General features: G+C 54.0%; 9 protein-coding genes across 9 annotated transcripts; 6 read left to right on the top strand and 3 right to left on the bottom strand.

Annotated features, from left to right (window-relative positions):
• Nucleotides 1-1,201: 1,201 nt before the first annotated feature.
• Nucleotides 1,202-2,026, top strand: CLAFUR5_04574 (uncharacterized protein; the record flags this gene model as incomplete). The annotated part of the gene is made up of 1 exon (XM_047903722.1): nucleotides 1,202-2,026. The coding sequence occupies one exon, from the start codon at nucleotides 1,202-1,204 to the stop codon at nucleotides 2,024-2,026; it is 825 nt and encodes a 274-aa protein (XP_047760878.1).
• A 1,877-nt stretch (nucleotides 2,027-3,903) lies between these two features.
• CLAFUR5_04573 (uncharacterized protein) lies at nucleotides 3,904-4,911 on the top strand (the record flags this gene model as incomplete). Its single annotated transcript, XM_047903721.1, has 3 exons — nucleotides 3,904-4,201; nucleotides 4,269-4,706; nucleotides 4,778-4,911. 3 exons carry the CDS (start codon nucleotides 3,904-3,906, stop codon nucleotides 4,909-4,911), a joined length of 870 nt encoding a protein of 289 aa, XP_047761171.1.
• Nucleotides 4,912-6,039: 1,128 nt separating this feature from the next.
• CLAFUR5_20184 (uncharacterized protein) lies at nucleotides 6,040-6,873 on the bottom strand (the record flags this gene model as incomplete). Its single annotated transcript, XM_059463021.1, has 1 exon — nucleotides 6,040-6,873. The coding sequence occupies one exon, from the start codon at nucleotides 6,871-6,873 to the stop codon at nucleotides 6,040-6,042; it is 834 nt and encodes a 277-aa protein (XP_059318972.1).
• A 51-nt stretch (nucleotides 6,874-6,924) lies between these two features.
• Nucleotides 6,925-11,266, bottom strand: CLAFUR5_04572 (Transcription elongation factor spt6; the record flags this gene model as incomplete). The annotated part of the gene is made up of 2 exons (XM_047903720.1): nucleotides 6,925-7,181; nucleotides 7,234-11,266. 2 exons carry the CDS (start codon nucleotides 11,264-11,266, stop codon nucleotides 6,925-6,927), a joined length of 4,290 nt encoding a protein of 1,429 aa, XP_047761208.1.
• A 1,159-nt stretch (nucleotides 11,267-12,425) lies between these two features.
• Nucleotides 12,426-13,853, top strand: CLAFUR5_04571 (Mitogen-activated protein kinase kinae MST7; the record flags this gene model as incomplete). Its single annotated transcript, XM_047903719.1, has 2 exons — nucleotides 12,426-12,868; nucleotides 12,920-13,853. 2 exons carry the CDS (start codon nucleotides 12,426-12,428, stop codon nucleotides 13,851-13,853), a joined length of 1,377 nt encoding a protein of 458 aa, XP_047761173.1.
• Nucleotides 13,854-16,612: 2,759 nt separating this feature from the next.
• On the top strand, nucleotides 16,613-18,418 carry CLAFUR5_04570 (Alpha-amylase; the record flags this gene model as incomplete). Its single annotated transcript, XM_047903718.1, has 3 exons — nucleotides 16,613-17,008; nucleotides 17,075-17,625; nucleotides 17,698-18,418. 3 exons carry the CDS (start codon nucleotides 16,613-16,615, stop codon nucleotides 18,416-18,418), a joined length of 1,668 nt encoding a protein of 555 aa, XP_047761172.1.
• Nucleotides 18,419-19,105: 687 nt separating this feature from the next.
• On the top strand, nucleotides 19,106-21,733 carry CLAFUR5_04569 (Sucrose non-fermenting protein kinase 1; the record flags this gene model as incomplete). The annotated part of the gene is made up of 1 exon (XM_047903717.1): nucleotides 19,106-21,733. The coding sequence occupies one exon, from the start codon at nucleotides 19,106-19,108 to the stop codon at nucleotides 21,731-21,733; it is 2,628 nt and encodes an 875-aa protein (XP_047761015.1).
• A 627-nt stretch (nucleotides 21,734-22,360) lies between these two features.
• Nucleotides 22,361-23,611, bottom strand: CLAFUR5_04568 (U5 small nuclear ribonucleoprotein; the record flags this gene model as incomplete). The annotated part of the gene is made up of 4 exons (XM_047903716.1): nucleotides 22,361-22,413; nucleotides 22,469-23,302; nucleotides 23,351-23,393; nucleotides 23,483-23,611. The coding sequence occupies 4 exons, from the start codon at nucleotides 23,609-23,611 to the stop codon at nucleotides 22,361-22,363; spliced, it is 1,059 nt and encodes a 352-aa protein (XP_047761016.1).
• Nucleotides 23,612-23,930: 319 nt separating this feature from the next.
• Nucleotides 23,931-24,696, top strand: CLAFUR5_04567 (Transport protein particle subunit bet3; the record flags this gene model as incomplete). The annotated part of the gene is made up of 3 exons (XM_047903715.1): nucleotides 23,931-23,962; nucleotides 24,088-24,520; nucleotides 24,577-24,696. 3 exons carry the CDS (start codon nucleotides 23,931-23,933, stop codon nucleotides 24,694-24,696), a joined length of 585 nt encoding a protein of 194 aa, XP_047761013.1.
• Between the last annotated feature and the right edge of the window lie 1,393 nt (nucleotides 24,697-26,089).

The raw sequence follows: 26,089 nt of genomic DNA, 5'->3' as shown, positions 1-26,089 counted from the left end.
GCTCCCATTATCGGTTCCACCATACTATTACCGAAGAAGACGAATGCAGTCACCATCTAGTGGTGAAGAACAACGGAAAGCACGTCCCCGTCTTCACCTGGACCACACCTGTCGGCACCAACTTTCACCCGATCTATAGAGGACTAACGACGGCACACATCAGGAACTTTCTTCGATCACGTCCTCATCAGCCAGACAACAGTATGAACCACAAAGTATCTGGACAGCAAAATTTTCATACATGCCATCACTTGTGACTCCTACTCAAATCAAACGAGCGATGGTCTAGACTTCCGCTGGCCATTCCACCACTGGCAAACCGGCCAGCAAAATTTGTACCACACGCGCTACCCTGCGCCAAAGCGATGTTGAACCTAGGTATCAGCTGAGCTATGGAACCACGGAGAGGGCGGTTGCTGGGGGTCTGCACCTCAAAGTCAGGATAAGATTGACCATGCTCCAGCCTCTAATCCATGCTTCGGGGGAAATGTGCAGAGCTGCATAATGCTGGCAAACTTACACTAGCCTTACGCAGACCCTATCGTGGCCCCTTGCTGCAGCCTCTGCGAGCCTTTCAGTGAATGCACGAGGAAATGCACGAGGGGATGCGTGAGTGTCGCACTTCTGATCGGACTCGATTATCCATGGACTCACAGTTTCGAAAAGGTAACTTCGTCCGACGAGACATGAGAACTGCTAGGACTAAGGAACGATATTTCATCACGTCAGACCATGGCCGGGCTTAGCCTATTGCCTAGATGAAACCACTACGGGCTGTCACGAGGGGAGTAAGTAAATAACAAGTATATGATATAGAGACAACGTTACAATACGGTTCTACGAAGAGGTTCAACGCCAGGCTAGTCTTCTTATGGAAGGCGAAATCTCCTTGGCATCGACGGCGCGTATATAATAGTATTCAGCAAAGTCGTCATCAGCGAGACCAACGATCTACTGCTCGCGTCACTTTATGCCCACGCCACATCAAGTCCTTGCCGCCAATCACTTGGCGAGGACGATGTTCTCGAGCCGTCTCAAGCCTTTGCATGAGGTAATCTGAAGTATCTGGAAGGTACTTTGAGACATTCGTGACACTACCTGCCGTCTCGCAGAAGCTCAGAGTCAATTCATCCTGATCAGTAGTATTCTGTCTCTGACCAACAGTCATCTCTGCATCGCCAGAACTCAGTCACCCACCGCCATGGCTCAACATCGCATCAAATATGCTGGCATCAATGACGAGGCTGAAGGGACTTACGGAGCTGGATGGGCGCAGCCACTTGATTGGAAGCGTTGCTCGGGGCTACACAACTACCTCGTAGAGACAAGCGGGAGGAACATGACTTCCCAGCAAACGACCTGGTGGGACGCCTACGGCGATGAAATCTCCCTCGATCAGCCTGTGGCGAAGACACTCCATCCAAATGTTCTTAAGCTCCTCATGAGTGCATACGCTCATCGCGATGAAGTCGAAGCACCATTCTTTTGGAATATTACTAGCATCCCCTCGCCGCATGAGATGTTCTTCAATGGTCTGAATGAAGCCTTTCGGCAGCTGGACAAGCCGGAACAGCAGTGGTTTGATTCTGGCTATGATGAGCTTGATGAGGGCGAACCTCTCACAGATGGTGAGTCTGAGCCTATGTCTGATGAGGAAGAAACCCCTGAAGATGCAGAGGACGAACTGGATGCGGGTCCGCTCGATTTGGAAAATCATCGGTTCATTACCTTGTACACAAATGTCGCTGTTCTTTCCGAGGAGAAACCTGTGGGCCTAGTCTACGACCAAAAGGCCCAGAGTGCCGCGTTCATCGTTGCAAAATCTGACATACCTGCTGCATTCGGGCGGTTCTCGAAGAAATGGATGCCGTTGGAGTGCTACATCGATGCGTGGCATGGGTTGGTAGATAGAGGCAAGATTGTGGGTACCGACGGCGGGAAGTGGAAGATGCATGCGGCGTACGGGACTTGGTCAAGCCCACAGCAACGGGATGACGGAATCGTAGCGCTGGTTCGCGTCTTGTAACATTATATACCTGCATTGGGCGGAGCGCAGTGCATAGCGCAGGGGCGAAAAGAATCTGGCAGAATAGTTCTTGTAGAAGAGGCGAAAGACGTCCTTGACCATGGTTTACATTCTTCCACCTGAATTCTATTGCCAATGGGGCTGTCGCAAGCTTGCTACCACCTCACGTTCATTGCTTGCTCATACCACTCACAGTTGCCATGTCAATGAAAGTGAAGTAGGGAACGTTGGAAGTGATGCGTGTGGCATGTCCCAGCCACGTGATTCTGACCTTTGAGCCAACAACTTTGCCGAGCCAAAATCCTACTTTGCATGCTCGATCATCTTTGTCACCTCGGATCATTTCTTCACCCGCTAGGTCGTGCCCAGGCGCAGAGACCGGACTCGATCATCTATGGCGTCTTTTCACCTGCTCTAAACAGGCAGATCGACAAACGACCGATTGGAGTCGACCAGAATGCCGTCACACATTGTGATCACGAAGATATGGAAGAAATCTCCATCAGCCAGTCTCCTAATTGCCTGAGAAGTAATTGACACCATCTCGTTCTACGTGTTGTCACGACTTGCCAAGGAATCGGGTCCTTTGCTATGAACTTGACTCACTTGCTTGGAGGCCACTCGGGTACTGATGAATAAAGCTCGGGAAGCATCTTATCGAGACTGGATACCGTGATGGTGCCTCTTGATACCGGCGGTCTTCCGCTGTCAAGGGCTAGGACCTAGTACGTTCGGCAACTTGACCGCTACGAAGGGGCACACAGAACGCCTCCAGCATCAAAGGAACAACTTCAGTCAAGCTTGGCCGTTAGAGGCAGGGAAGCACGACGATCATTTGGCTGATCCAACAAAGTGAAGACAGCGTTGACGTTCCGTCTATCGCAAGTCGTCTCGAACGAACGGGCTAGTTCTAGATGTTACAGGACTGAAAGTGGAAACGACCAGCGCTGATCGCAAACATCTACGACCAATGGGAATTTTCACCGACAACAGCTACCAACCCAATGCGCGCCTCTAGCGTACAAACGCAGGCTCAAGCTATGGTATGCAGCTCGTATCAGCTACGGCTCTGCACAATGTACTGTTTCCCGGCCACGATTGAGCCTGGCAGCGCTATCCGTCGACGCCTAAGTGCGAAAACAACGTTGAGCAAGACGGATCTCCAACACCATGCGCGGCCCGACTGCAGAGCTACGTAGGAAGCGCGGAATATGATGAGGGTATCGGGCTTGGGTTATATGCGACTGCACACACTACTTGCCATTTTCCGCCGGGTCAGCCACTTCAAAAGAGTAGTACGCGTCCCAAGCACCTACAACTGCTCAAAAATGATCACATTCGCCAACGATCTTCCGCCGACCACACGAGGCTCCACGTGCTCGACAAGAAGACGCCACGGAGCTTGTCAGAGCTTGCCAGAGCTTGTGCAGCGCTTAATCTACCCTGCAAAAAGTTGACTCGACATATCCGTAGCATACGATCTCGACGGCTTTGTCGGTACAGAAGCTCTTGTGCTACTGCGAAGACATACGCTGTGCATCTGGTAGTACATCCTGCTTCCACCAGTAGCTATCACTCTCGCGACTGGAGGAGCCCAAGGCTGTGACGTCTCATGGCAGTCGATATGCGTCGAGGGAGCCCGGCGTCTTGATAGCGTGTGCAGCTAGAAAGCACACCATTTTGCTCCATTAGGTTTATCTGGCCGCGGATCGCACATGTCGTCTCTTCTAGCTGAAGCCAGTAGCTGCAGCAGCACCGGATGCACTCCCAGCAATACGAGCCAAGACGACATATAAGAATCATGCCTTGCATCGAGCTTTCCTGGCTGCCACTCGCTCACAGATACTGATCACTTTGGATCTGTCTGATCTTTCGCCATGTCGTCCATCGCACTCGAAAGCCTTGAAGATTTCTCCAAGAAGAATGCAAGCATCAGCTATCGAAGGTGCATCAAACTTGCCGCTCTCGTAACTGGCTCAGTGGCCTTGGGTCTCCTCCTTGTTACTGGTGTTTCCCAGCACAAGATCCTCCAAACTATCGGCGAGCCAACCACAACTTCGATTGCTGTGCGACCGGACTATCATATTTCGACCCACCTCTACGAACGTGGCGTCTTCAAGTGGATCATAGGCGCAGTAACGAACCCAATTGTTGGATTAGCTGTCTTTTATTGGAGTGGCTCAAAGCTGCACAGCGGTCACAGGCGCCTATACTGCCTTTGGCTGTGTCTTTGCCAGTATAGGAGCAATCGCTTCCGTCGCTGCAGCATGGCCATCCATCGACCAAGCCGCGGCAGCCTTCTTGTTTATTGCACAACAATACAACATTCAGAGTGGTGGCCACAAGCGAGGGATTGGAGGCCCGGAGCAAGAACACCCCGAGTACTATGAGCTGAAGGACCGTATCTTCGGCCCTAACTATGACTTCCACAGCTTCATTCCCAATAATTCTGAGCATGAGCATCACCGTGAAATGGTCAGGAAGAACGGTGGCAATGATGTGCCTGTTTTCCACTGGACCTCTCCAGACGGGCTGCAATTCCACCACGCTTTCCTCTACAACCAGGCAGACGGCACCCACATGCATCGCTTCGGCTACACTGGTAAATCAACGGTTGCAAAGAGACAATCAGATGTCTCAGGCGCACAGACAGAAGAGAGTTTTTCATCTGGCGGCATCGGTAAGTCACGCTTCGCTCAGCGCCTATTCATCGACTTTGGAAGACGACCGACTAACGCGGCTTCTGCACAGATTTGAAAGATTGCAATGGTGGCGATTCCAACTCGTTTTCGATCAATCAGCAAGTCCGCATGCAAGAGGACATCGATTGTGCGGTTGGTGCCGGCAGCGTCAAGTCGTCTTCGTCACTGGGAGTTACTATCTAGGATATGACTCAAAACCATGTCATTTCGAACATGGTGATGGCACCTTACACCTCTAACCAAGCTTCAGGCCTCTCGGGCTCGTCGAGTTGCCCGTCTCAGACGCAACCTGACAACAATTGTGACTCGAATGAGGTGAACAACTAGATCGTATTGTTCTATTGACCACAACTGCAAGGGAATATTGGACCCTAGATGCTGGGAACTCTCCAGGGAAATAGGAGGATTTGGAGCCCGGTGTGCTCGGTCAGGAGCTAAAAAAGTAGAGTGTTTCCGCCTTTGGCAAGGCCGCCATGTGATTTGAGTATCTTCTTGGGTAGAAGTGCTGTATACTGCATGAATTTCTCTTTACCACGATACCATGATGTATGTTCCTACCTGCAATTCTATCCCCGTCTTGCCCACGCACTTGCTAAAGGACTTCCAGAAGTCACTGCCGTGATTCCCCGACCTTGCTTTAGCAAAATCACATACGTCCTGCATAGTCTCAGGCAGTTCAATCCTCGCGGAGCATTGAGCATTCACGGTGGCCTACTCCCCGCTGCCATGATTGAGACTCCTGCATTAGGATGTCGGGGCTTCGTGAACTTGATGTGCGTCGATGGAAATTGAGGCTGGTACAACGACTCCAGCAAGTCCTCGCCGTACGCCCAGCTTCTCGAATAGGTGCTGGAAGAAGCGAGCCAGGTGCTCAGGCACCGGTGGCACACATAGTGGTTGCACAATGCCTCTGTTGCGATGGCCACGGGCTGTCGCGCAGTGTTAGTACCAAGCACCTTGGCTCAGTGGAATTGAGGTGCGCTTGCGTCGTAGCAGATTGGGCATTTCTCTGACTTTGGCTTTACGATATAGTCATATCGTGTTGGTAACTCCACCTTGAGTGGCAAAGCAGCAGTGTTGGTATTACGGCCTGTCGCTGAGCCGTCGTTGTGTTGTAAACTGCGCGGGAACAGAAGCGGAGATTCATGGCGACTCTCTTCCCGGTCTGGGTCCGTGCACTGTTTCATGCTTGTATTTGCCGCGTTCCTTCATCTCCACACAAGGCTGCAGTCGCTCAAACAAGCGCCAAGCCCGAAATACTCGCCATAAGACAGTTCTCCCCTCGATTTGGTGGCATTCGGTCGGCATGAATTACAGCAGTTCTGGATAGAACACAGGTCCGCCATCGCTGTCCGCATCGGCAAACATATCGATCCCTCGCCCGTCGCTACCTTGCACGCCATCCAATCCGACCATCCATCCAAATTGCTCGTTCTCTACATGCTGTTTCCATCTATCGAGAAGCCGTGAGAGCTGTGCATCATGCCCGCCAAGCCCCCCCCCACCATGCCGATCGTGCAGCTCTTGGTACACATCTGCGTACTTGGCTCCAGGTGTAGTGTTGTTGAAGCGGCTCATATGTGCTATCTTATTGGAGCCGACAGGGTACGGGAGGACTAGGCGGGAACTGTCCCCGTACGGGTTGCTTTCTTTGGGTCCTGTGGAGGAGAGGTACAGGCCAGGCTGGAAGTATGTCCCTAGGGCCACATCGACAGCAAAGGGGAAAAGTGTCTCTTGGATATCCGGATCTGTGAGATGCACTTCCTGAGCTATGCTCGAACGATGCTGTGCGCCATTTGCATCTGCTGCAAAAAGTAGGAGCGGAAGATGACAATCGGGTTGTGCTGACTCTGCCACTGCGCGCAGGTTGCCCTCTAGCTCTTCGACAGTCGGGATCTGGAGACCTGGCGCAATACACGAGAAGTTTGGTCGTCGTGCCTGGGTGAGGAACTCGCGCCAGAATTCCGGCAAGCTTTCATTGAGCACGAAGTCTGGGCTGAGCAACGTTCGTGGTCCGTGTTCGATCGACGATATGCCTCCGTCATCGACAGAAGAATACTTTGCTAGGATCACACCGATCAGCTCATGCCAGCTACGTAACATCTCATCAAGGTCTTTCCGGCAGAATTCTTGCTCACCCCACATAGCATCTCCTCACTATGCTGCAACGAACAACGACGGGCCAGAATGTCGCCTCTAGCGTCTTCCGTTCGCCTGCGGCCCTTGCTGAGAGAACAGAATCTTGAAGCCGTTCTTCAACGCTCTCATGTCGGGGTAGCGCTGGTTCTTAAGCTCAAAGCCATTCGGGATGACCTTCACCGGCCAATGCCCATGAGGAGCGTGCTGACCGGCCTTGAAACAGCAGTAGAAGTAGCCTGGATATTGTGGGTTGATGCAGAAGGCATACATGGACCGCTTCGGGTTTGCCTCGGTGTATGTGCTCAACCATTGTTCTGTGAGGTGTGTCAGTAAGGTACGATGTCATGTAAGCAGCAGGGGGCTCACCTGTGGCTTGCTTCGTGCCGTTCTGGTACTTCTCGTCGTTGGTCATCTCATCAACCTTCTTGGACATGGCTTGCACGTGGTTCACAACCAATTCATCCAAATCGGTGTACTGCAGCTTGCCGACTTTGAGGATCCTGCCCACGCTGAACTCGTTCTCCTTGTCAAGCTCCAGAACGTCGATATGTTGGTACACACCATCGGCAATCTTCCAGGTTACAGCCAGATGATCGGGTCCCTTCGAAGATGGACGAATGATACACTCGCCGCGCTGCGCACTTTGTAGCGCTCCGATGGCCTGCGTCGAATTGAAGTTCTTGAACAGCGTATGCTTGATGACGCGTTGCTGGCGACCAGTCTTGCTTTCGAGCGTCTTCTGCATGAGCTTCTTGTCACGGTCTTCTTGCTCTTCGTCCCACTCATCCAGACCATGATCGAAGTTCGGTCGATATGGCTCTCTGAGTGCGCTCTCTCTCAAGCTCAGTTGCGCGGTGAGCTTCCTCCGATCAATAAACTGCAGCTTGGCCTGGATGATCTGATGTTGTGACCAGACGTTCCTGGGCTCGATGCCGTTCGCCGTCATATCCTCCGGGAACTCGAGAGCGCCAATGCCGCCATCGATGCCACAGTCTAGCTTGACTTCTATGTGCTCGGGGAAAGTCTTCTTGACCGACACTGGCACGATCATGCCTTCCTTCAGCGAGTCTTTAGTCTCGCCGGTGAGTTGGGTGAACAGCTCTTCTGTGCTTAGCGGAGCAAAGTTGCGTCGCAGTTCTTCGTAGGGATTTTGCAGCTCAGCGCGAATGGTCTCCAGGGTCGCGCGTTTCCTCTGTCCGAACTGCGACTCTAATTGCTCGGCGTATTGCTCGAGGACGAGGTCGTTGACTTTGTCGGTAGCTTCGTCCTTGATGAGCTTGCGGACAACAGCACTTTCTCCTCCATTCTCGTTGGCCTCAGCTTGCACGTCTTCTTCGTCCATTTCGAGCGCATCTGCAGCCATTTTGCGCGCAATCTCGTAATCTTGAGGATGAATCCTGGTGCCGTCCAAGTAGTCGGCTTCGTTCTCATCCTCCCACGAGATGTACAGAAAGCTTGCACAGTTGACGAAGATCTGTGGACCACAGCTCGCTCTTATCCTGTCCATGTCTCCTACGAGATCCTCTCGCTTGGTGACTTCGCCGCCATTCTGCCCGATCGTCTTGACCATGTGATCTGCCTTTCGCTGGCCCAGACCACATACGTAAGGCAGTAGATTCTGAGTGTACGTATCGCTCATTGCCTCATTGATATCAACACCGACAAGGTTTACGATATCGACGATAGCAGTTTCGAGGTATCTCCTCAGCTTGTCTTCGGGTAGTAGTTGCTGATTTGGGTCGAATGTGATCGAGACGATGTCTCTCTTGAGGGCGGCGTACTGCTTCAGAGGGTTCTGCATGTAGTGTGCTAGAGCCACACAGTAGCGCGTGATAGGCGGCAACGCTGGATGGTCGGCCGCAGCGCGAGGAGAGTTGTAGTACAGCCGTGCGACTTCATCCTGGGGGATCATGACCTCCAGTGGATCAGCCACCTCTCTCTCGTCGTCGTCTTCGTAGGGGGTGCCGCGCAGCTCGAACTTCTCGATGATGTCTTGCAAGTCCTTATACAACCTGCGAGTTTCGACAGACCAACCCGAGACGGCCACAACGTCGGGGTTTCGGCGCTCCACGAGCTCTTTGAAGATCTCGACATCTTTGCCATCCGGTATGTACTTCTCCGTGTTGCCGAGTCGAAGATCCGAAAACTTGCCGTTCTCCTTGACAAGTCCACTTTCGTCCACGTACGCCCAACAGATGGCATCGCCGCGTCGGCCAGCTCCGTTCGAGAGCGTCAGAACACGAGCACAAGTACCGAGCTCCATACCTTTTGGCTTGAAAGGTGCCTGGTCCAGCTTCTGGATATATGTATCACGACAAAAGCCACCAATCTTGTTCTCGCACTCGTTCTTCAAATTGTCCTTGACGCCCTTGGAGATAGTGACGTGCAACTTTTGCAATGCTTTCTCGAGAATCTGTCTTCGCAGATTATTCCAGGCCTCTGCGATTTCCGAAAGATTGTCAGACTCGATGGCCTTCATCAGTTCCTGATAGATAGCTTTCTTTCCGCGCAGCTCGACGTTGACGTGCACGAGACCTTCCGACTCGGCCTTGAGCATGCGCAAAAACAGCTCTGGCTTGTCCACCAAGAAATAACGAACCTCTTGGTTTCGCAGGTACTTGAATTCGTAGTATGGGTGATCCTCGTGGATTGCCTTCATGCCTTTGTCCGTGCGGTAACAGTCAAAGACCAGATTCTCATAGTAGATCTTACGCATATGACTGCGCATGCGTGGGCTAGTGGCGAGCTCCTCAACGAAGATACCCTTGGCAGCGTTGAGCACGTCCTCGCCGGTCCTGAGATCTGGATCTCGGATGAGAGTATCGGCGAGGTCTTCCGGCAGCTTGTCCGGGTCTTCCACATAGGTCCTGGCACCAAGTCCTTGCGCGTTCCGAGCGACTGCATCAGCAGTGATGCCGATAGCGCGAGTCAGATGATACGCTGGACCTTTACGGATCTTGTCCCACATGTTTCGGGTGCCAAGAGCGCGCTTTTGTGTTCCTTTGTCTTCAGCGTCGGCAATACTCAAATCCCTGAAGGTCGTCGAGTATGAGAAATTAAGATATTCCTGTATGTCCTGGAGATCATCGAGTTGAGCAGCTTTGGGAATCATATCCTCGAAGACGACATCGTTGAAATTCTGATCGAGCTCTCGCAGTATTTCCACGTTCTTCTCAATTGCGTCTCGGCGCTCAGAGAACGCCCTGTACTTCAGATCCTGGTCGAAAACATCCCACAGGTCTGTTTGGTTCAGAAGCTTCTCTGCCTTGATCGTGAACTCCGGTCCGTTTGGATCGTCGTTGGGAACACGCTCTGAGTGGATCAGATAGTCTTTGCGATTCTGAAAGATGAAAGGCGGCTCGAGCTGCTCGATGTTCATGAAATCGAGCACTTTCCTCACTGCTGCCTCGAAGGGCTCTCGAAGATCTGGGTCCATTCGCTTCCGCGGGAAAAGGATACTGGTGATCCATGTCGCTTCCTCTGCTGCTCGGACAGCTAACTGCTCATCTGTGTAGGCGGACAAGTCCTTGTAGGCACCACGAGCTAGCTGGAAGCGCTCAGGCGTATCCTCGAGTCGGATCTGATGGTCTCTGTCCGTGAGCATGCGCTCTTCCAGCTGTGATGGTTCGAAGACGTCCTTGAGCTCCAGTGGCTTGTCCGGATCAAGCTGGTCCTCGTTCTGAGCGGCTTCGGCCTCGAGGGCCCAAATGTACTCGTCTCCATCACCGAAAGCACCCTGCATGTCTTCCATCTCAGCTTCTCCGAGTCCAGAGTCTTTGAGGTTTTTCATGTCTGGGATTCCAGCTCTTCGCGGCGCGCGCACCCCCTGGTCTTCTTCCATACCACCACCTTCCTCGTCTGGAAACTCGTCCTCCTCAATGAAGTCGTTCATCTCATCATCATACTGTCCCAGGCCGCCTCTGCGAGGAGCAGCAGCGGCACCCTCTCCGTCTTCATCGTCAGAGAATATGTTTTCGACGCCACGGTCTTCGACGGGCTCGGCTCTGTGACCACGCTTCAGGCGTTTGAATTTGCTCTCCTTCGGTGCACGCTGCTCTTGGTCCAGCACTCCAATGAGGTCCAAATCTTCATCGTCGAGTACTTCATCCTCTTCACGCTCTTGACGTCTTCGCTTCTTCCTCTCTTTGCGCCGCTGCTCTTTCACTTCGTCGTCTTCGTCCTCCTCGTCGACGATGAAGCCATCTCGGACCTCGTTCATAGCTTCCTCATCGTCGTCGTCTTCCTCCTCGCTCGAGTCGTCCAGGTCCGCGCCATTGGTTCTTGACTTTGACTTTGACTTTCCCGACTGCCTCACCTCGCCAGTCTCCTCATCAAAGTCGTCTTCTTCCTCGTCGCTGCCGACCTGCGCCGCGGTGTCGAATAAGTCGGCGGAAGCCATGGTGCTACCTGGCAATAAAGGAAAGTAAAGGAGCTTGTCTGGCCGTCGCTAAGTGGGACTTTCTCATGCAGGATGAAATGATGCAATAGCGCAGATCGCTGGTGTTGTTACAGGTGCGAGACTGTGGCGGAAAGGATGGGGTTGGTCGCGGAGGTGGTCAGAAGTGGATGGGTGTGCAACGCGACTTTGACGATGCTGCCCTGGCTCTTCTCCGGAGCCGCTTTGACTTGCAAGTTGCGGCTGGATGAACCGAGCCGTTTCGAGCTTAGCCGTGGTGTGCCTGAGGCATCACGACACACATGCACCGTATCCAACAGCTTGTGCACACATTCACTTCACGACTCGCACGCGTACATTGCCAGTGCTCGAAATCAAGACTGGCTGGCGTGCCTGATTACGTCGGTGTAGATACTCCTGACCTGTGTCGCTCGTGGAGGACTGGACACTGACTCTGACTCTGCCGTCTTTGTCCAACTCGCTAGGCTTGTTCTTCAATGTGCACGGGAGGCATGCAGACTCATACACGACCACAACAGGCCATTGATATACAGTAGCCATCACAGCACCCCCAGCATATTCGCATCCAATACCCGACTATCGGCCGTTTCTGCGAAGGCGTGAACGAGGCACTGCGACTGTGTCTGCTCTGTCCAGCAGAAATCAGAACATGATCCAATAGTCCGCCCCACACTGTCTCCGAGCTGCCTTCTCGTTTGCTGCGTCAGGCGGCGTGGCCCAATTCCGACCCCTCGTCGATGGCAGACGGCCGGCGCCGCACAGTGCACAGCACGAGATTGTTATATGTAGTCATATCATCTGACAATTGGCACTCGGATCGGCCTGCATACACCTATAAGACGCACGCTACCGCCCACTGCTCGAACCGCTCCGCCCGCGACCGTTGGCCACGACGCACGCTGCTCCCTGGCCACTTGATTCGTCCAACGCTGGAATAACCACCGTGACCCAACCCAACCGCCACGCAGACAGACCGGACCCGCCGCTTACCTCTACGTCACTGCTTGGGCTGCCATACATTCCTCCCTGCCCGTGGACTGTGCCTCATAACGACGGCCATACTGAAGCATCCCGAGCGCACTGCGACGAAGCACACCTCATCAATACACATCGAAACGCCGAGGCGTAGCGCATCGCCAACATGAGTGCCGATCAGTTCAAGGCAAGGACGATGAAGAGGAAGAACGTCAAGGGTCTTGCCCTCAGTGCACCTGCAAAACCTGCAGTGCCTTCAGACGAAGATTCGCAACTGCCTGGAGCACTGGGGAACAACGGCCAGCGAGCAGACACCCTAGAGATTGGCGTCGAGTTCAGGCCTGACTGGCGGACGGAAGATCTTGAGATCGTCAAAGAGCTTGGGTCAGGCAACGGCGGCACAGTGAGCAAAGTACGGCACAAGGGCTGGAACATAGTCATGGCGAGGAAGATTATTCATGTCGAGGCCAAGAAAGAGGTGCGGAAACGCATTGTGAGGGAGCTGCAGATCATGCACGAGTGCAATTCGCCCTACATTGTCTCCTTCTACGGGGCCTTCATGAATGAATCGAACGACGTGACCATGTGCATGGAGTACATGGATGTTGGGTATGCGGCCAGAAGTGGAATCATACAGATGCAGCGCTAACACAATCGCAGTTCACTCGACAGCATATCGAAGAACTTCGGGCCTGTCCGCGTGGATGTACTTGGAAAGATAGCAGAAGCTGTCCTCGGCGGCCTGAAGTACCTATATCTTGCCCATCGAATCATGCACCGAGACATCAAACCTTCGAATGTTCTTGTCAACAGCAAAGGCCAGATCAAGCTATGCGACTTTGGCGTATCTTCCGAGCTCGAAAACAGTGTGGCAGACACATTTGTCGGCACAGGCACATACATGGCCCCAGAGAGGATCCAGGGCAGTCCTTATACCGTGAAAAGTGATGTGTGGAGTGTGGGATTGACCCTCATGGAGTTGGCGATAGGAAAGTTCCCGTTCAGTATCGAAAACGAGGACGGTGAAGAAGACACGGCAGGGCCGCAGGGTATTCTTGACCTGCTACAACAGATTGTCCTGGAACCTGCGCCCAAACTTCCGAAGAGCGATGCGTTCCCACAAATCCTCGAGGACGTCATAGCCAAGTGCATGATGAAGGTGCCTGAGGAACGGCCTACACCGCAGGAACTGTACGACACAGACCCCTTCCTTCAGGCCGCAAAGCGCACGCCGGTGGACCTCGAGGCGTGGGCCGTAAGCATGATGGAGCGTCACAACCGAAAGAGTCATCTGGCGCCACAGCTGTCGCCCTCCACGCGTGCGTTATTGCGAGGCACAGATACACCAAGCCAGAGTTCAGCGTCCAGCACACACGACCGGACACCAACGTCCGGCGACATACCCATATCCTCGGCAGCTCCAAACGGTTCAGGTGGTCGCCCTTTTCCAGTCAGAACGAGCAGTGCAAATTATGTGCAGCCGCAGATCAACCTGCCTATTAGACAAGCACCGGGCTCATCACGAAGCAGACCTGAGACTGCTGGAAGCGACCGAAGTGATGCCTATAGACGTGCCGCGCCAGGAGTGCAGTGAGCGCTCTGAAGAGGAGCACAGTCCAAGATCCCGTACCAGTCTGTCTGCGCAACTCCTTGCATGGTGTCACCTACCTACCGTAGCTCGGAGCTTTATGCTGTCGGAGTCTGACACGTGCAATTGCATAGCACGGGTACCTCCACAACTATATGTGCCTATCCGGCACTTTTTCCGAGACGATGCTCAAGGCCTGCAGTGCGTCAGTCAGCGACTACATTGGTTCTGCAAGCTTCGCGAATTGTTGCGCCGAGCAAGCAGCCACAGCGGACTGCGTCTCCACCACACCCGAGATCTCAGAGCCCTTCAGATTGCTCCAGATGAATTGCACGTGCAGCAACGGAGTCAAAGTGCGCATCCGCGGATTGCTGCAGGCATACAAACCCCATTCTTCCTTGCTTGACAACCGCTGGTCGATCCGCCCTACCACCTCGTCAAATACCCGATACGCGGACACCGCTCTTCGGTCCAGTCGCTCGGGAACTTGGCTGCTGGCCTTCACGTGCCATGTTTGCACGACCTGCTGTTGTTGTGCGGTGCTGCACAAAGGCGGAGCAGCAGCCCCGCGTCCAGCATCAGCCATGTGTTTTCACTTTGTTGTCCACAGCATCTGTGCATGTTTTCTGGCATCATTCGGCTCTATTGTTCCTGCTTGTATGCTGCGGAAAGGGCAGACCGCGTGAGCAGCTCAGCCGGCGTATTCTGCTTATTGGCATCATCGGGCGATGGTTCGGTTGCAATGTCTGACACAGCGTGCGGAGTTGCAGGATGGATATGCTTGTGTGCTGTGGAGGTGAAGGGTAGGCTGGACGGAGAAACAGATGAAAAACGATGGGCTACGCCATCATGACCTTGAGCCGATTAGAGGGAAGTGCGATGCAAGAACAATCTATTGGTACCCTACTTCGATGCTTGGTGTTTGCAGCATGCGCTCTGCCGTTGGGTAAGCTGTACTCCTTGTTCCTTCCGGCACCTGGAAGCAGTGTCATATTCAACTCGATCGGGGGGAATCATGCTCATGAATTACCGTCAATGACAGTTGCCATGTGGCGTCGGGGTAGAACTAGGTATGTCGCGATACAACTGAAGGAAGTCTTGGCCGAGGTTGTCAGCTCAGGCCTGCTCCACCGCGATCTGAGACATTTGTTTTGCATCTCGACTTGTCCACCTCGCACACGATCTAGTCCACTGCAACAAGTCATGCGCCGTGACCTCGCCTAGCGTACAGCGGACAATAGGACGAGGTTCCGCGCGGCGAATGCACCACGTGCACCTCGCGACGACGATTGGACGTGGTCGCGGTCGCGGTCGGCCCTGGTCGGTGCAGTCATGGGCACTCACACGCGACGAGCGTGTCTACCTATCATCTATGGTGATATGCTGCTGCCGGCGCCATGTCGATCTCCCGGTGCTGTTGGATGCGCCTACACCGTTATTCGCGGACTCTACTCAAACTCTGCGCTGCCCGGTGAGGCATGTATGATGTGGCCGTCTTCAGCACTGGCCAAGCGTCTGACACACAGCCAGGCTGACGTCGGAACCAGCGCAGGCGCCGTGACTCCGAGTGAGAGACTTCAGGGCAAAGTCTCTTCTGCCACCGTGCTTGGTGCTGACCAGCAGGCGCGGCAGTGGCAGAACACAGAAGATGCCGCACGAAAACAATGCCTCGATGGCAATTGCGTACACATTCCAGCATTGAGACAGCTGGTAGCAGAGCTGATTGGCGCTGCCGGCTCCACGCACACTTCACCTTCTGAAGACCAAATGCGCGCTGTCATCAGCTGCTGCCACTCGACTGCAAGTCCGCTTGCGGCCAACAAACGACCACGCCTTCACGGCACATCCGAAGTGCTTGATGGTCTGGCGACATGCCCCTTTCCGTGACTCTGCCGAAGCACAAGCCAAGCTCTCGTTCCTCTACAGCTGTACCATCCACGAAAGACTTTGTGACCTCTTCAATCTCCACAAGCCACGTTGAGCTAATGGCACACTCGTGCCGAAAGTCAAAGACATAATAGATGAAGAATGCTGCATAACGATTCCAACTCACTGGGGCAGATCGGCTACGACCTATCACTGGTCTGCTGCTTCAGCGAGATCGGTCCATTCGTTGGCGATCCAGCAGCACGCATCTTCAAGCCCTCTTGCTATTGCCTTTTCAGCCACCGACGACGAGTGGCAGTTGTTGCGCAACGAACGGCTGAGACGTCGATCTCGTCAGAGCCTTAAGATCGCCAGGCTAGCATTCGCAAAATGCTTGCTGACCGGACCTGACAGACAACAGACACTACGATACACCGCGAGCCCGCAGCAGGCACAGCTCCGCTTCGAGTGAATGATCGACCCCGGCTTGGCGTGGTTTGCCCCACGGTCACGACCCATACATGCGCACGCGCGCATCCTTGTGCATCACCATAGCAGTCTTCCTCTCCGCTAAACCAGGCATTGGTGCCGTGCAATGGACTCGGATATGCACATCTTGTGACGACGCCATGCGATGCCCCCGCCACTGCCATCGACAACCGCGAACAAGGCTGACGGAGCCTCTGGAAGCATAAAGCCGTACCTACGCGCACCGCTTCGTCCACGAGGGCTTCGTCGAGTCACGTCAATCTTGTTGTTACCTCTCTTATTCAATAGTGGAAATCGGTTCTCTTGGCTTGCCTTCCGCGCCACTTGCGAGCTTCACGGTCACGCGAGCTTTCACGTACTTGACTTTGAATCTTTGGATCCCGATACGACCAACATAAACTACAACAACCATGCACAACCTCAACATACTCTCATTAGTGGGCCTGGCGTTATGTCGCATTGCTTCTGCTGCCAGCGGCGAAGAATGGGCGACACGGACGATATACCAGGTCATGACGGATCGCTTTGCGAGGACTGATGGCTCGACGACCGCGACATGTGATACCGGGGTCGGGGACTATTGTGGTGGTACTTGGCAAGGCCTCATAGGACATCTCGACTACATTCAAGGCATGGGCTTTGATGCTGTGTGGATATCTCCAGTTACCGAGCAGCTCGAGGGGCTCACCGCCGATGGAGCAGCATACCACGGTTATTGGCAGACCGACCTGAACGCTGTCAACTCGCACTTTGGCTCTGCGAGTGACCTCCAGTCACTGTCAGCAGCACTCCATTCACGTGGCATGGTATGTCAAGTGACAAAAGATACTTGTCTGTTTGCGCCATAGCACATGAGCTAACATCTTCTGCAGTACCTCATGATCGATGTCGTAGTCAACCACTTCGCTGCCCTGGGACCACCGGACTCGGTCGACTATAGCAGTCTCCAACCCTTCAACTCGCAGGACTACTACCATTCATACTGCTCCATCAATTTCAACAACCTCGCGGACATCGTAAGTATATCCCAGAAAAGCCAACATCTTCACTGTAGAGATTATCATTCTGGCAGGCGGTGCCTGTTGGCTGGTAGCCATGTCCAACTTCAGACCGCCACGCTAACGAATGTATTGCAGACTCAAGTCGAACAATGTTGGATGGGTAGTCAGAATGTGCCACTGCCGGATCTCAGGACCGAAGACTCAGGCGTTGCATCGACACTAAACAACTGGATCAGCGGGCTGGTCTCTGACTATTCAATCGATGGCCTACGAATTGACTCTGCGATGGAGGTCCATCCCAACTTCTGGGCTGCGTTTCAAACGGCAGCAGGTGTCTACTCGCTTGGCGAAGTATACGTCGCAGACAGTGACTTCGTGTGCGGGTATCAGGACTACCTGCCTGGAGTCCTGAACTACGCGATGTGAGTATAAACTTCTTACACGAAGCTTAGATGGTCATGTGGCTTGCGCGGTTGGCTGACAGATACATGCAGGTACTATCCAATGACTGCCGCTTTCTCGAGCACAACAGGTAGTATGGGTGACTTGGCCAACATGATTGACACGATCAAGAGCTGTCCCGACGCAAGCCAGCTCGGTACTTTCTCCGAGAACCACGACATCACTCGATTCGCATCGCTGAATGGGGACATGGCGTTGGCGAAGAATGTCCTCACTTTCACGATGCTCACGGACGGCATTCCGGTCGTGTATCAAGGTCAAGAACAGCACTACAACGCGCAAGGTGGAAGCGGGTCAGAAGGCTCACCTTACCCTTGGAACCGGGAAGCAGTCTGGCTGTCGGGCTACAACACAGACGCAGAGCTTTACGTCCTGACGAAGCAACTCAACGCCGCACGACACGTTGCTATCACGAACGATGGAAACTACGTCACGACGCAGAACGAGCATATCTACGCAGAGCTCCACACGATGGCCATGAAGAAAGGTGACTTGCTGACCATCGTTACGAACGACGGATCGAGCGGCGCGGCGTGGACACTGAGCGTTCCGCTGGCATTCACAGCTGATACACCTGTCACGGAGGTCCTCACCTGTGAGACCCTTACCACCGCAAGCGACGGCACTCTTGCTGTGCCGATGAGTGGTGGTCTTCCTCGAGTATACTACCCCACCGCCCTCCTGACGAGCTGTGGCGATGGCGGCGCCACGACCAAGAGGAAGATGAAGCGAGCAGTAGAGTTCAATGCATAATGCGACAGGGATTGCGATGTGCTGATGTATCTGGGTTCGGACAAAGTTGCATAGGGGTGCACATTATCTGCCATTTCAACACAGGGTATCACTGGGTGATGGCCGGAGCACGAGATCAAGGATTATGACTTTATGACTTTTGTGTAGTTGGTAGTCGCATAGTCGAGCGCTTGGATACCCTTGTGCAGTGTGGAAGAGTGAGAGATGGATCATGTGAGCTTGAACGACTGTTGTCGCACCCTGCAGTATGAAGATGCATGACTGTCCATGTGCTCGCGTGAGTATCGTGGGGCGCGGAAGTGAATGTAGTCTTACATGTAGGAGGTAGCTTGCAGCCTGAAGAAGAATGCTTTGCAGTAGCGCGAAGTCTCCGCATCGCTTGGCGGGCAATCATCGCATCGGGCCCTGTCGTCGGACATTCCATTCCATCAATCAGCAGTGTGAGAGTCGAATGTTCACTACTTGGCCTCGACGTCCACCACCTGAGGCTGCATCCTCCTGCAGAAGCGAAGACAGCGAATTACTACGACGTCTTACATCTTGGTCACTAGACGACCCAACACATACATGCACCTCCTACTCAGCAACCACAGCACCAGCGCCCACCGAAACAGGACGCGCGAATGCGTCACGACTGACACCGTCCTGGAGTGAGCCGGTCACACCGGCCAACCTGCGCTGTCCACGATGACGTCCACACTCGACGACGAGGATTTGTCGCTGTCGATCAAGAACGACGGCCGACGACCTTCCAAGGACAATGTCGAGCCGTACCAAGCGCCTGCACAAGGCACACCCGTCGCACGCACACCGCAACCGCAACCGCAACCGCATCCGCAACCGCATCCGCAACCGCAACCGAACCCGAAGACCTTACCTGCCCGCCTGGGACAATACAATGTCATCAAGACGCTGGGCGAGGGCTCGTTTGGTAAGGTCAAACTTGCGACCCACGTCGTCACAGGCCAAAAGGTGGCTCTGAAGATCATCTCGCGACGGAAACTGGTGACCAGAGACATGGCGGGTCGCATTGAGCGCGAGATCCAGTACCTTCAGCTGCTGCGACATCCGCACATCATCAAGCTCTACACCGTCATCACCACACAACAGGATATCGTCATGGTGCTCGAGTATGCTGGTGGAGAGTTGTTCGACTACATCGTGCAGAACGGCAAGATGCCCGAAGACAAGGCGAGGAAGTTCTTTCAGCAGATAGTATGTGCTGTCGAGTACTGCCATCGCCACAAGATCGTGCATCGAGATCTGAAGCCGGAGAATCTGTTGCTGGATGATCAGTTGAACGTCAAGATTGCCGATTTCGGTCTGAGCAACATCATGACGGATGGCAACTTCTTGAAGACGAGCTGTGGAAGTCCAAACTATGCCGCACCAGAGGTTATCAGCGGTAAGCTATACGCTGGACCCGAAGTCGACGTTTGGAGTTGTGGTGTCATCCTTTACGTGCTGCTGTGTGGTCGGTTGCCATTCGACGACGAGTACATCCCGGCGCTATTCAAGAAGATTGCGCAGGGCAACTACATTGTGCCGCAGTTTCTTTCGCCCGGAGCGATCAACCTCATCAGACGGATGTTGCAGGTCAACCCGGTGAACAGAATGACGATCCAGGACATTAGGAACGATCCCTGGTTCAGGCATGATCTTGCAGACTACCTGAAGCCACCTGTTGAAGACTTCCTGGACACGGGCGTCAATCCGAACAAGGCGATTGACCCGCATGCTCTCGCTCCTGGCAAACCAGCCGCCATTCAGGAGAAGCTGCACACAGATGTCACCTCGAAGCTCAGCAAGACCATGGGATATGCGCCAGACGATGTGCAAGAAGCTCTCTCCAAGGACGAGCCAAGCGCGATCAAGGATGCATATCTTATCGTGCGAGAGAACCACCTGATGAGGATCAACCCGTCCATGCAGGAAGCACAACCAGAGTTTGGCAAGTCTCCTCCAGCGTTTGACGGCAAGACTGGCAGCCTGCCATTCAGAAACTCATCTATAGCGATGAGGGGTAGCCCGAGGGCGGCGCGCCCACCGACATCACCTTTAGGCACTGGGGCGGACCACCCTCGGCACGGCTCTACGAGCTCATCGATACTTGAGTCGCGATCACCCGCATCAACAGTCGCCATCCTGCCGTCATCGCTGCCTGATTATCATGCTGCGTACATGAAGGGACAGATCAACAAATCGTCCTCGCCGACGAACGCACAAGATGACGATGGAAAGCCGAGAACGAAAGAGGAACAAGAAGCCACCGCGCGCCGTCTCAAGCCGCACAGTAGAAGCTCGGCAAACTTACATAGACAACCGCACGAGAAGCCAGAGCCGCTGACGAGTATGCCGGACGGTGGCAAGCATGCAAAGAAGCAGAAACCCACAAAGTGGCAGTTTGGCATTCGTAGCCGCAACTCTCCTTCGGAAGCCATGTTGGCCATCTACAGAGCGCTCCAGAAGATGGGCGCTCAGTGGGAAGTGCCCAGACTGAAGGAGCCTGGCGACCCTGGTAGCGGGGAAGCTAGTCCCGAGCGTCGAGATGAGCGAGAGCGGGAGCGTAGCAACAGTCCAGAGTACAGTGATTCCGATCCTGGCTCTGGCACTGACCCCGAGTACGCCACTCACGAAGAACAAGAGCGCCGACGTGCCAGAAGACGAAATCGTTCGGACATTCGAGGTCGCGAACGCTACGGCCGCTACAACGATTGGGGCTATGCCATACCTGAAGATCCGTGGGTTATCAACGCACGGTTCAAGAAGGAGGGCATGTTCCCAGCTGGCGTTCCTCATCCTGCTTCGGCGCACAGCTCGCAAGTCGACCTCAGCACGAGGAGAACCAGCTCAGTCCACATGACGTCTGGAGTTTCTAGCGCAGCAGGCAGCGCCGAGAACATCTCAGCCACGGGTCCAGGAACAGCAACCAGCAGCAAAGCCAACTCCGTCTACAGCGGCAGTACCGCCAATGACGCCTTCACAGCCAAAGCTGAAGAGAACGTCTGGGTCTACGTCACGATTCAGCTATACGCGATCGAGAAAGACTTTTACCTCGTGGACTTCAAGTGTGCCGGCTATGAGAGACTGGTGAAGCGTTTTGCGCGCGAAGTCATGGGCAGCAATGAGAGCGATGTGATTCAACGAGACAACGCTGGTGATGAGTACACGTCTGATGATTTTGAGGAGGATATGAATGGCGACCAGTTGATTGGCGCAGGCCGCACTGAGGGCGAGAAGGATATTACGAGTCCCTTCCCGTTCCTTGATGTCGCGAGCCGACTGATAATACAGCTGGCCGAGGCGAATGATTGATGAGGCAATGCGGCATTGGGAACGGGTCTGGCGAAAAGGTCAAACTTCAACGACGAACGGAGACGAGGCGTCCTCCAAGTGTCGAGAGCTTGCTATGGGATGTCGAAACACGACGCTACAGGGTGGCATTCACGATCGCTGGGGCGGTAAAAGGAGACGCAGGCGTCCGGTGGAAGAAGAGATACCCCTTTTGCGGCTGAGAAGGAAGCATGGTACACCTCACCACTCAAGTAGGTAGCGTAGCATAGCACGCACTCAAGGTAGTGCAAATGTACAGACGAGCATTCTTGAAACGAGAGATGTCCATCCTCAACGAGCAGATCGAGTAGTTCATATCTGACTACTTTCTATACTTGTTTCCTTAACGCTCGACGCAGCAATACCACATCATTTCGCGTTGTGCTCAATGTGGTGTCAACGATTGACTTTGCGAAACGCCGAAGCGGTGCTTGGAGCGTCTCATCGCGGCTCTGGGCTCATCGAGTCTGAGCGCTTCAGGCGATTGTATAGATCTCTGTTGGCTGCTCCCAGACCCGGAGGAATCCTCGGTGCGGTCGGGGGCTTTGGCACTGTTATTTTGTGGACCTGTTCAAGTTTGCTGCGTAGCTGCCATAGGCGGATCGCGCCCTACCGCGGTATATGGCCTAGCAGCATGTTGCGATCTGTGCTTGCCGAGAGTACTGTTCAGTCGTGTTAGCGATCATTTCGGTCATTGACTCGGACAGGGCAGCTTACCCATTGAGCCGTCAGGCGATATTCGCACGTCGTTCACGGCACCCTTGTGTCCGGGGAGTTTCGAGATGAGCTTCGCCGACTTTGAGTCCCAGACAGTTGCAGTGCCATCACCGCCGCCGGCAGCTATCAGCTTGCCACCCGGCCCCCAGCATGCTCGGAAAAGATTCTTCTCCAGACCGGCATGTGCTCCATCGTAGGTCTTAACTGCGCGTTCCGCAGGCGCGAATGGTCTGATGTCCCAGACTCGGACTGTCGAGTCGTGCGAGTTTGACAGAAGTGATTGTGTGTCGGGTGATACAGCCAGAGATGTGATAGTGTCAGTATGGCCGGCGAGCGTGTACTGCACCTTCTTCATCCGCAGGTCCCAGACTTTGATCTCGTTGTCGATGCTGCCTGTGAAGAGCTCGTTGCCTGCTTCTGCTAGAGCGATGGCCGTAACCGGAAAGGATGTCTGGATATCATCGATGGCTGCTTTTGCTCGCGGGTCCCACACACAGACATATCCGTCGTCGCTTCCGCTGACCAGGAACTCCTCGCCTCTTTTGCTCACATCCAGACAGTTGATGATCTCGTCGTGGCCTACGTGCTTCCGTATCCTCTCGCCTGTTTCTACATTGAAGCTCGCGACTGTCTTGTCTGCGCTGGCCGAGTATACCACCTGGCTGTCTCGTGACCAGTGGAGATCTAGGACAGCACTCTTGTGGCCAGTGAGGATGACGTAGTTGTCGACTTCGCCGGTTGTGTTCCAGAGAAGAATGTTCTTGTCCATGCTACCGGATGCGATGTGGGCGCCGGAGGGATCGAAGCGCGCACAGAAGACCTCTCCAGTGTGCCCTACTTGCTGTCAGTCACCATTGACATGTCCTTACCGGCATCACGTACCACTCAATTCCATGACAGAGGCTGGCAGATTTGCAGCAGTGCCCTATCCCGCCGAACGTCGATCAGTGCTTGCTCCCTTTGCATAGCTTTAGCTCTGTACTGCTGCGACAGAGATGTAACATGTAGACTCACTCCTTGCACGAGTGCGCTGCCATTGGCCTTCTGTAGAGCGCCGGCATTGGCGTCTCCATCGTTTCTCTGTCTCTTAACCAGCTGTGAACTGCCGAACGTGGCAGACGCCGGTCGCTTGTCGCCGGACATGATCGGTGATGCTTTTGGTGTTGAACGATGTGGCTATAGCGAGTATGTGATGGTGTTCGAGGTGAGTGTGAGATTGGTCGATCATGCGCAAGTGCGCCGCAGTTTGTTGTTGGTGGATTTGACTGCCCTGAGCTTTGAAGTTTTGGCAAGCTCGATCCGGACCCAGGCTGGCGGGTCGTCAAGCCCACGATCTAAAGCACCGGGCTATGCTCTAACTTGACTTCACCAACATTCCTTCTCCCACGCCTGTCCTAAGCTACAGGAGAATGAGCTGAAGCAGAACACACGCCGCTCTCCCAGTAGAGCGTCCCCTTCAACCATGACCTCCAAGGCTGCCCGTCTGGGCGAAGAGTGAGCACCCCTCTATCTGACACGATCAATCGTGTCTCACATGCTAACGTGTATTGCAGAGTGTGGAAGTGAGTATGACTTGAAGCGCGTTCCACTGTGGCGGCACATATCCTGACATTAATCAGATCGCGAGTCGAGAAGATCAACGCCGAAGTCATCACCTTGACATACGGCACTATCGTCGCCCAACTCTGCCGCGACCTCACGCTTCCGAACACCGCCCAGAAGACCGACTATGCCGCCGTCAACCATGAGCTGGATCGGATGGGATACAACATTGGATTGCGACTAGTTGAAGACTTTCTTGCAAAGTCGAACACAGGCACCTGCAACAACTTCCGAGAGACTGCTGAGATCCTATCAAAAGTTGGCTTCAAGATATTCATGAACATCACACCTCTGGTCACAAGCTGGAGTCAAGATAACAAGGCCTTCACTCTGGTGTTCGAGGAGAACCCACTCAGTGACTTTGTCGAGCTCCCAGATGATGGAAGGGCACAAGATGAGTTGTGGTTCAGCAACATACTCTGTGGTGTGATCAGAGGCGCTCTGGAGATGGTCAGTCTATGCAATGGTCTCGGGTTATGGACGTCGAAATGTTGACGAGTTCACAGGTGCAAATGCAAGTCGAGGCGCACTTCATCAGCGATGTGCTTCGCGGAAACGACACAACAGAGATGCGCATCACCTTGATACGTTTCATTGAGGACGAGATGCCTCCAGATGACGAGTAGAGTGGTGTTTGTTCTACTTTCGATGCACAAGTGGCAGTCCGACACCATGCATGCCTCAAAAATTCAGCTCCGGATAAAATTCGACCGGCCTTCCGCAGCAGGACATGTCGAGCGCGGCTCCGCTACGTGAGCAACTATACGCCTATGCTCAGTTGTATTCATATCGATCTGCATACCGAAAGTATAAAGGGCGGTGTGCGCTCAAACGACTCCGGGCTGGCATAATCGTGAACAAGCGCCCACGATGTACAGTCACGATGCCACATCTTGACCACACAGCCACTCTGCGCGACACACCGTTTCAACGGGTTAGCTATGTTCGAGAAAGGGTCCAGCACAGTGCTGCTGCCTGCAAAATCGGTACGACGTTGAACGTGACCACGCCCTACCTTTATGTGGTGGGTTTGCTTGGCAAAGTGTGGACTCTCGATGGGGATGTGGCAGATAGTAAACGAGGTTTTATGCTGGATGGGTGCGAGTGGTCTGAGCGAAAGAGGGAAAGGTGTTGAGCTGTCTTCGCATGGTTGTCTGCAATGAAGCAGCTCACCCCTGCAGTTGGTGTTGGTATCATTCGCCGGCTTGTAACTCCATCGCAGATGCCAAGCTGAGAAACAGACGGCAAGAAACACGCCTTTCCAGACCGCTGCCGTCACAACGTCTCCTGGCGGTCTGTGTGGAAACCCACTTTGGGCAGTCGTGAAGCGATAGGACAGTAGATAGAAGACAGCATCGGGATACAATCAGTATGTCGCGCTCGCGCTCGTTGTAACTTGTGAGGTCTCGTCAGGACAATTCCAGCCACTCATAGCACTTCGCCCTTTACGCTAGAGGTCACATGTTCCAAATATCGCGACAGGTGTTTCTCGGTCTCCGAGCCTCGTTTCTCGAGCACAACACCATCAGCGCACCAACAAGGAAACATATATCGCATCTGCGCAAGGCCGACAACGACGTTCGGATTTCTAGGGGATTTTCGGCTGGGTGCGTGGTATTCGAGGTGCAAGGCGGGACTGGGCCACTAACGTGCAGACTGGCCGGCAGAGACAGTGCAGCTCAACTCTCAGCAGCGCCCTCCGCTCTGCTAACCTCTAAACCTCTCTCGCTGGCGATCCTTCATTCTTCGGCACGACGTACCTTCCTTACCCTGCGGACCCTCATGGCCTGAACGACACTCCCTCACCATAGACACACCCACTCCGTACCCATACCCATACCCATACCCACACCCATACACACCGCCGACGACCGGTGCGCGCGCGACAGGCCGCGCCTGCTGCCACGCTTGGGCTTGGGCTGTAAGCGACCGACGGGCGACTCCCCAGCATATCCGCCGCCAGTCTCTCCACCACTACGCGCATCCACTCGCGCATCGCGCTGCTCCAACACTCCCACA

This window comes from Fulvia fulva, chromosome 4 (genome assembly GCF_020509005.1).
Source record: "Fulvia fulva chromosome 4, complete sequence".
NCBI classification, from domain to species: domain Eukaryota; kingdom Fungi; phylum Ascomycota; class Dothideomycetes; order Mycosphaerellales; family Mycosphaerellaceae; genus Fulvia; species Fulvia fulva.
This window is presented reverse-complemented; position numbering and strand designations above follow the sequence as displayed.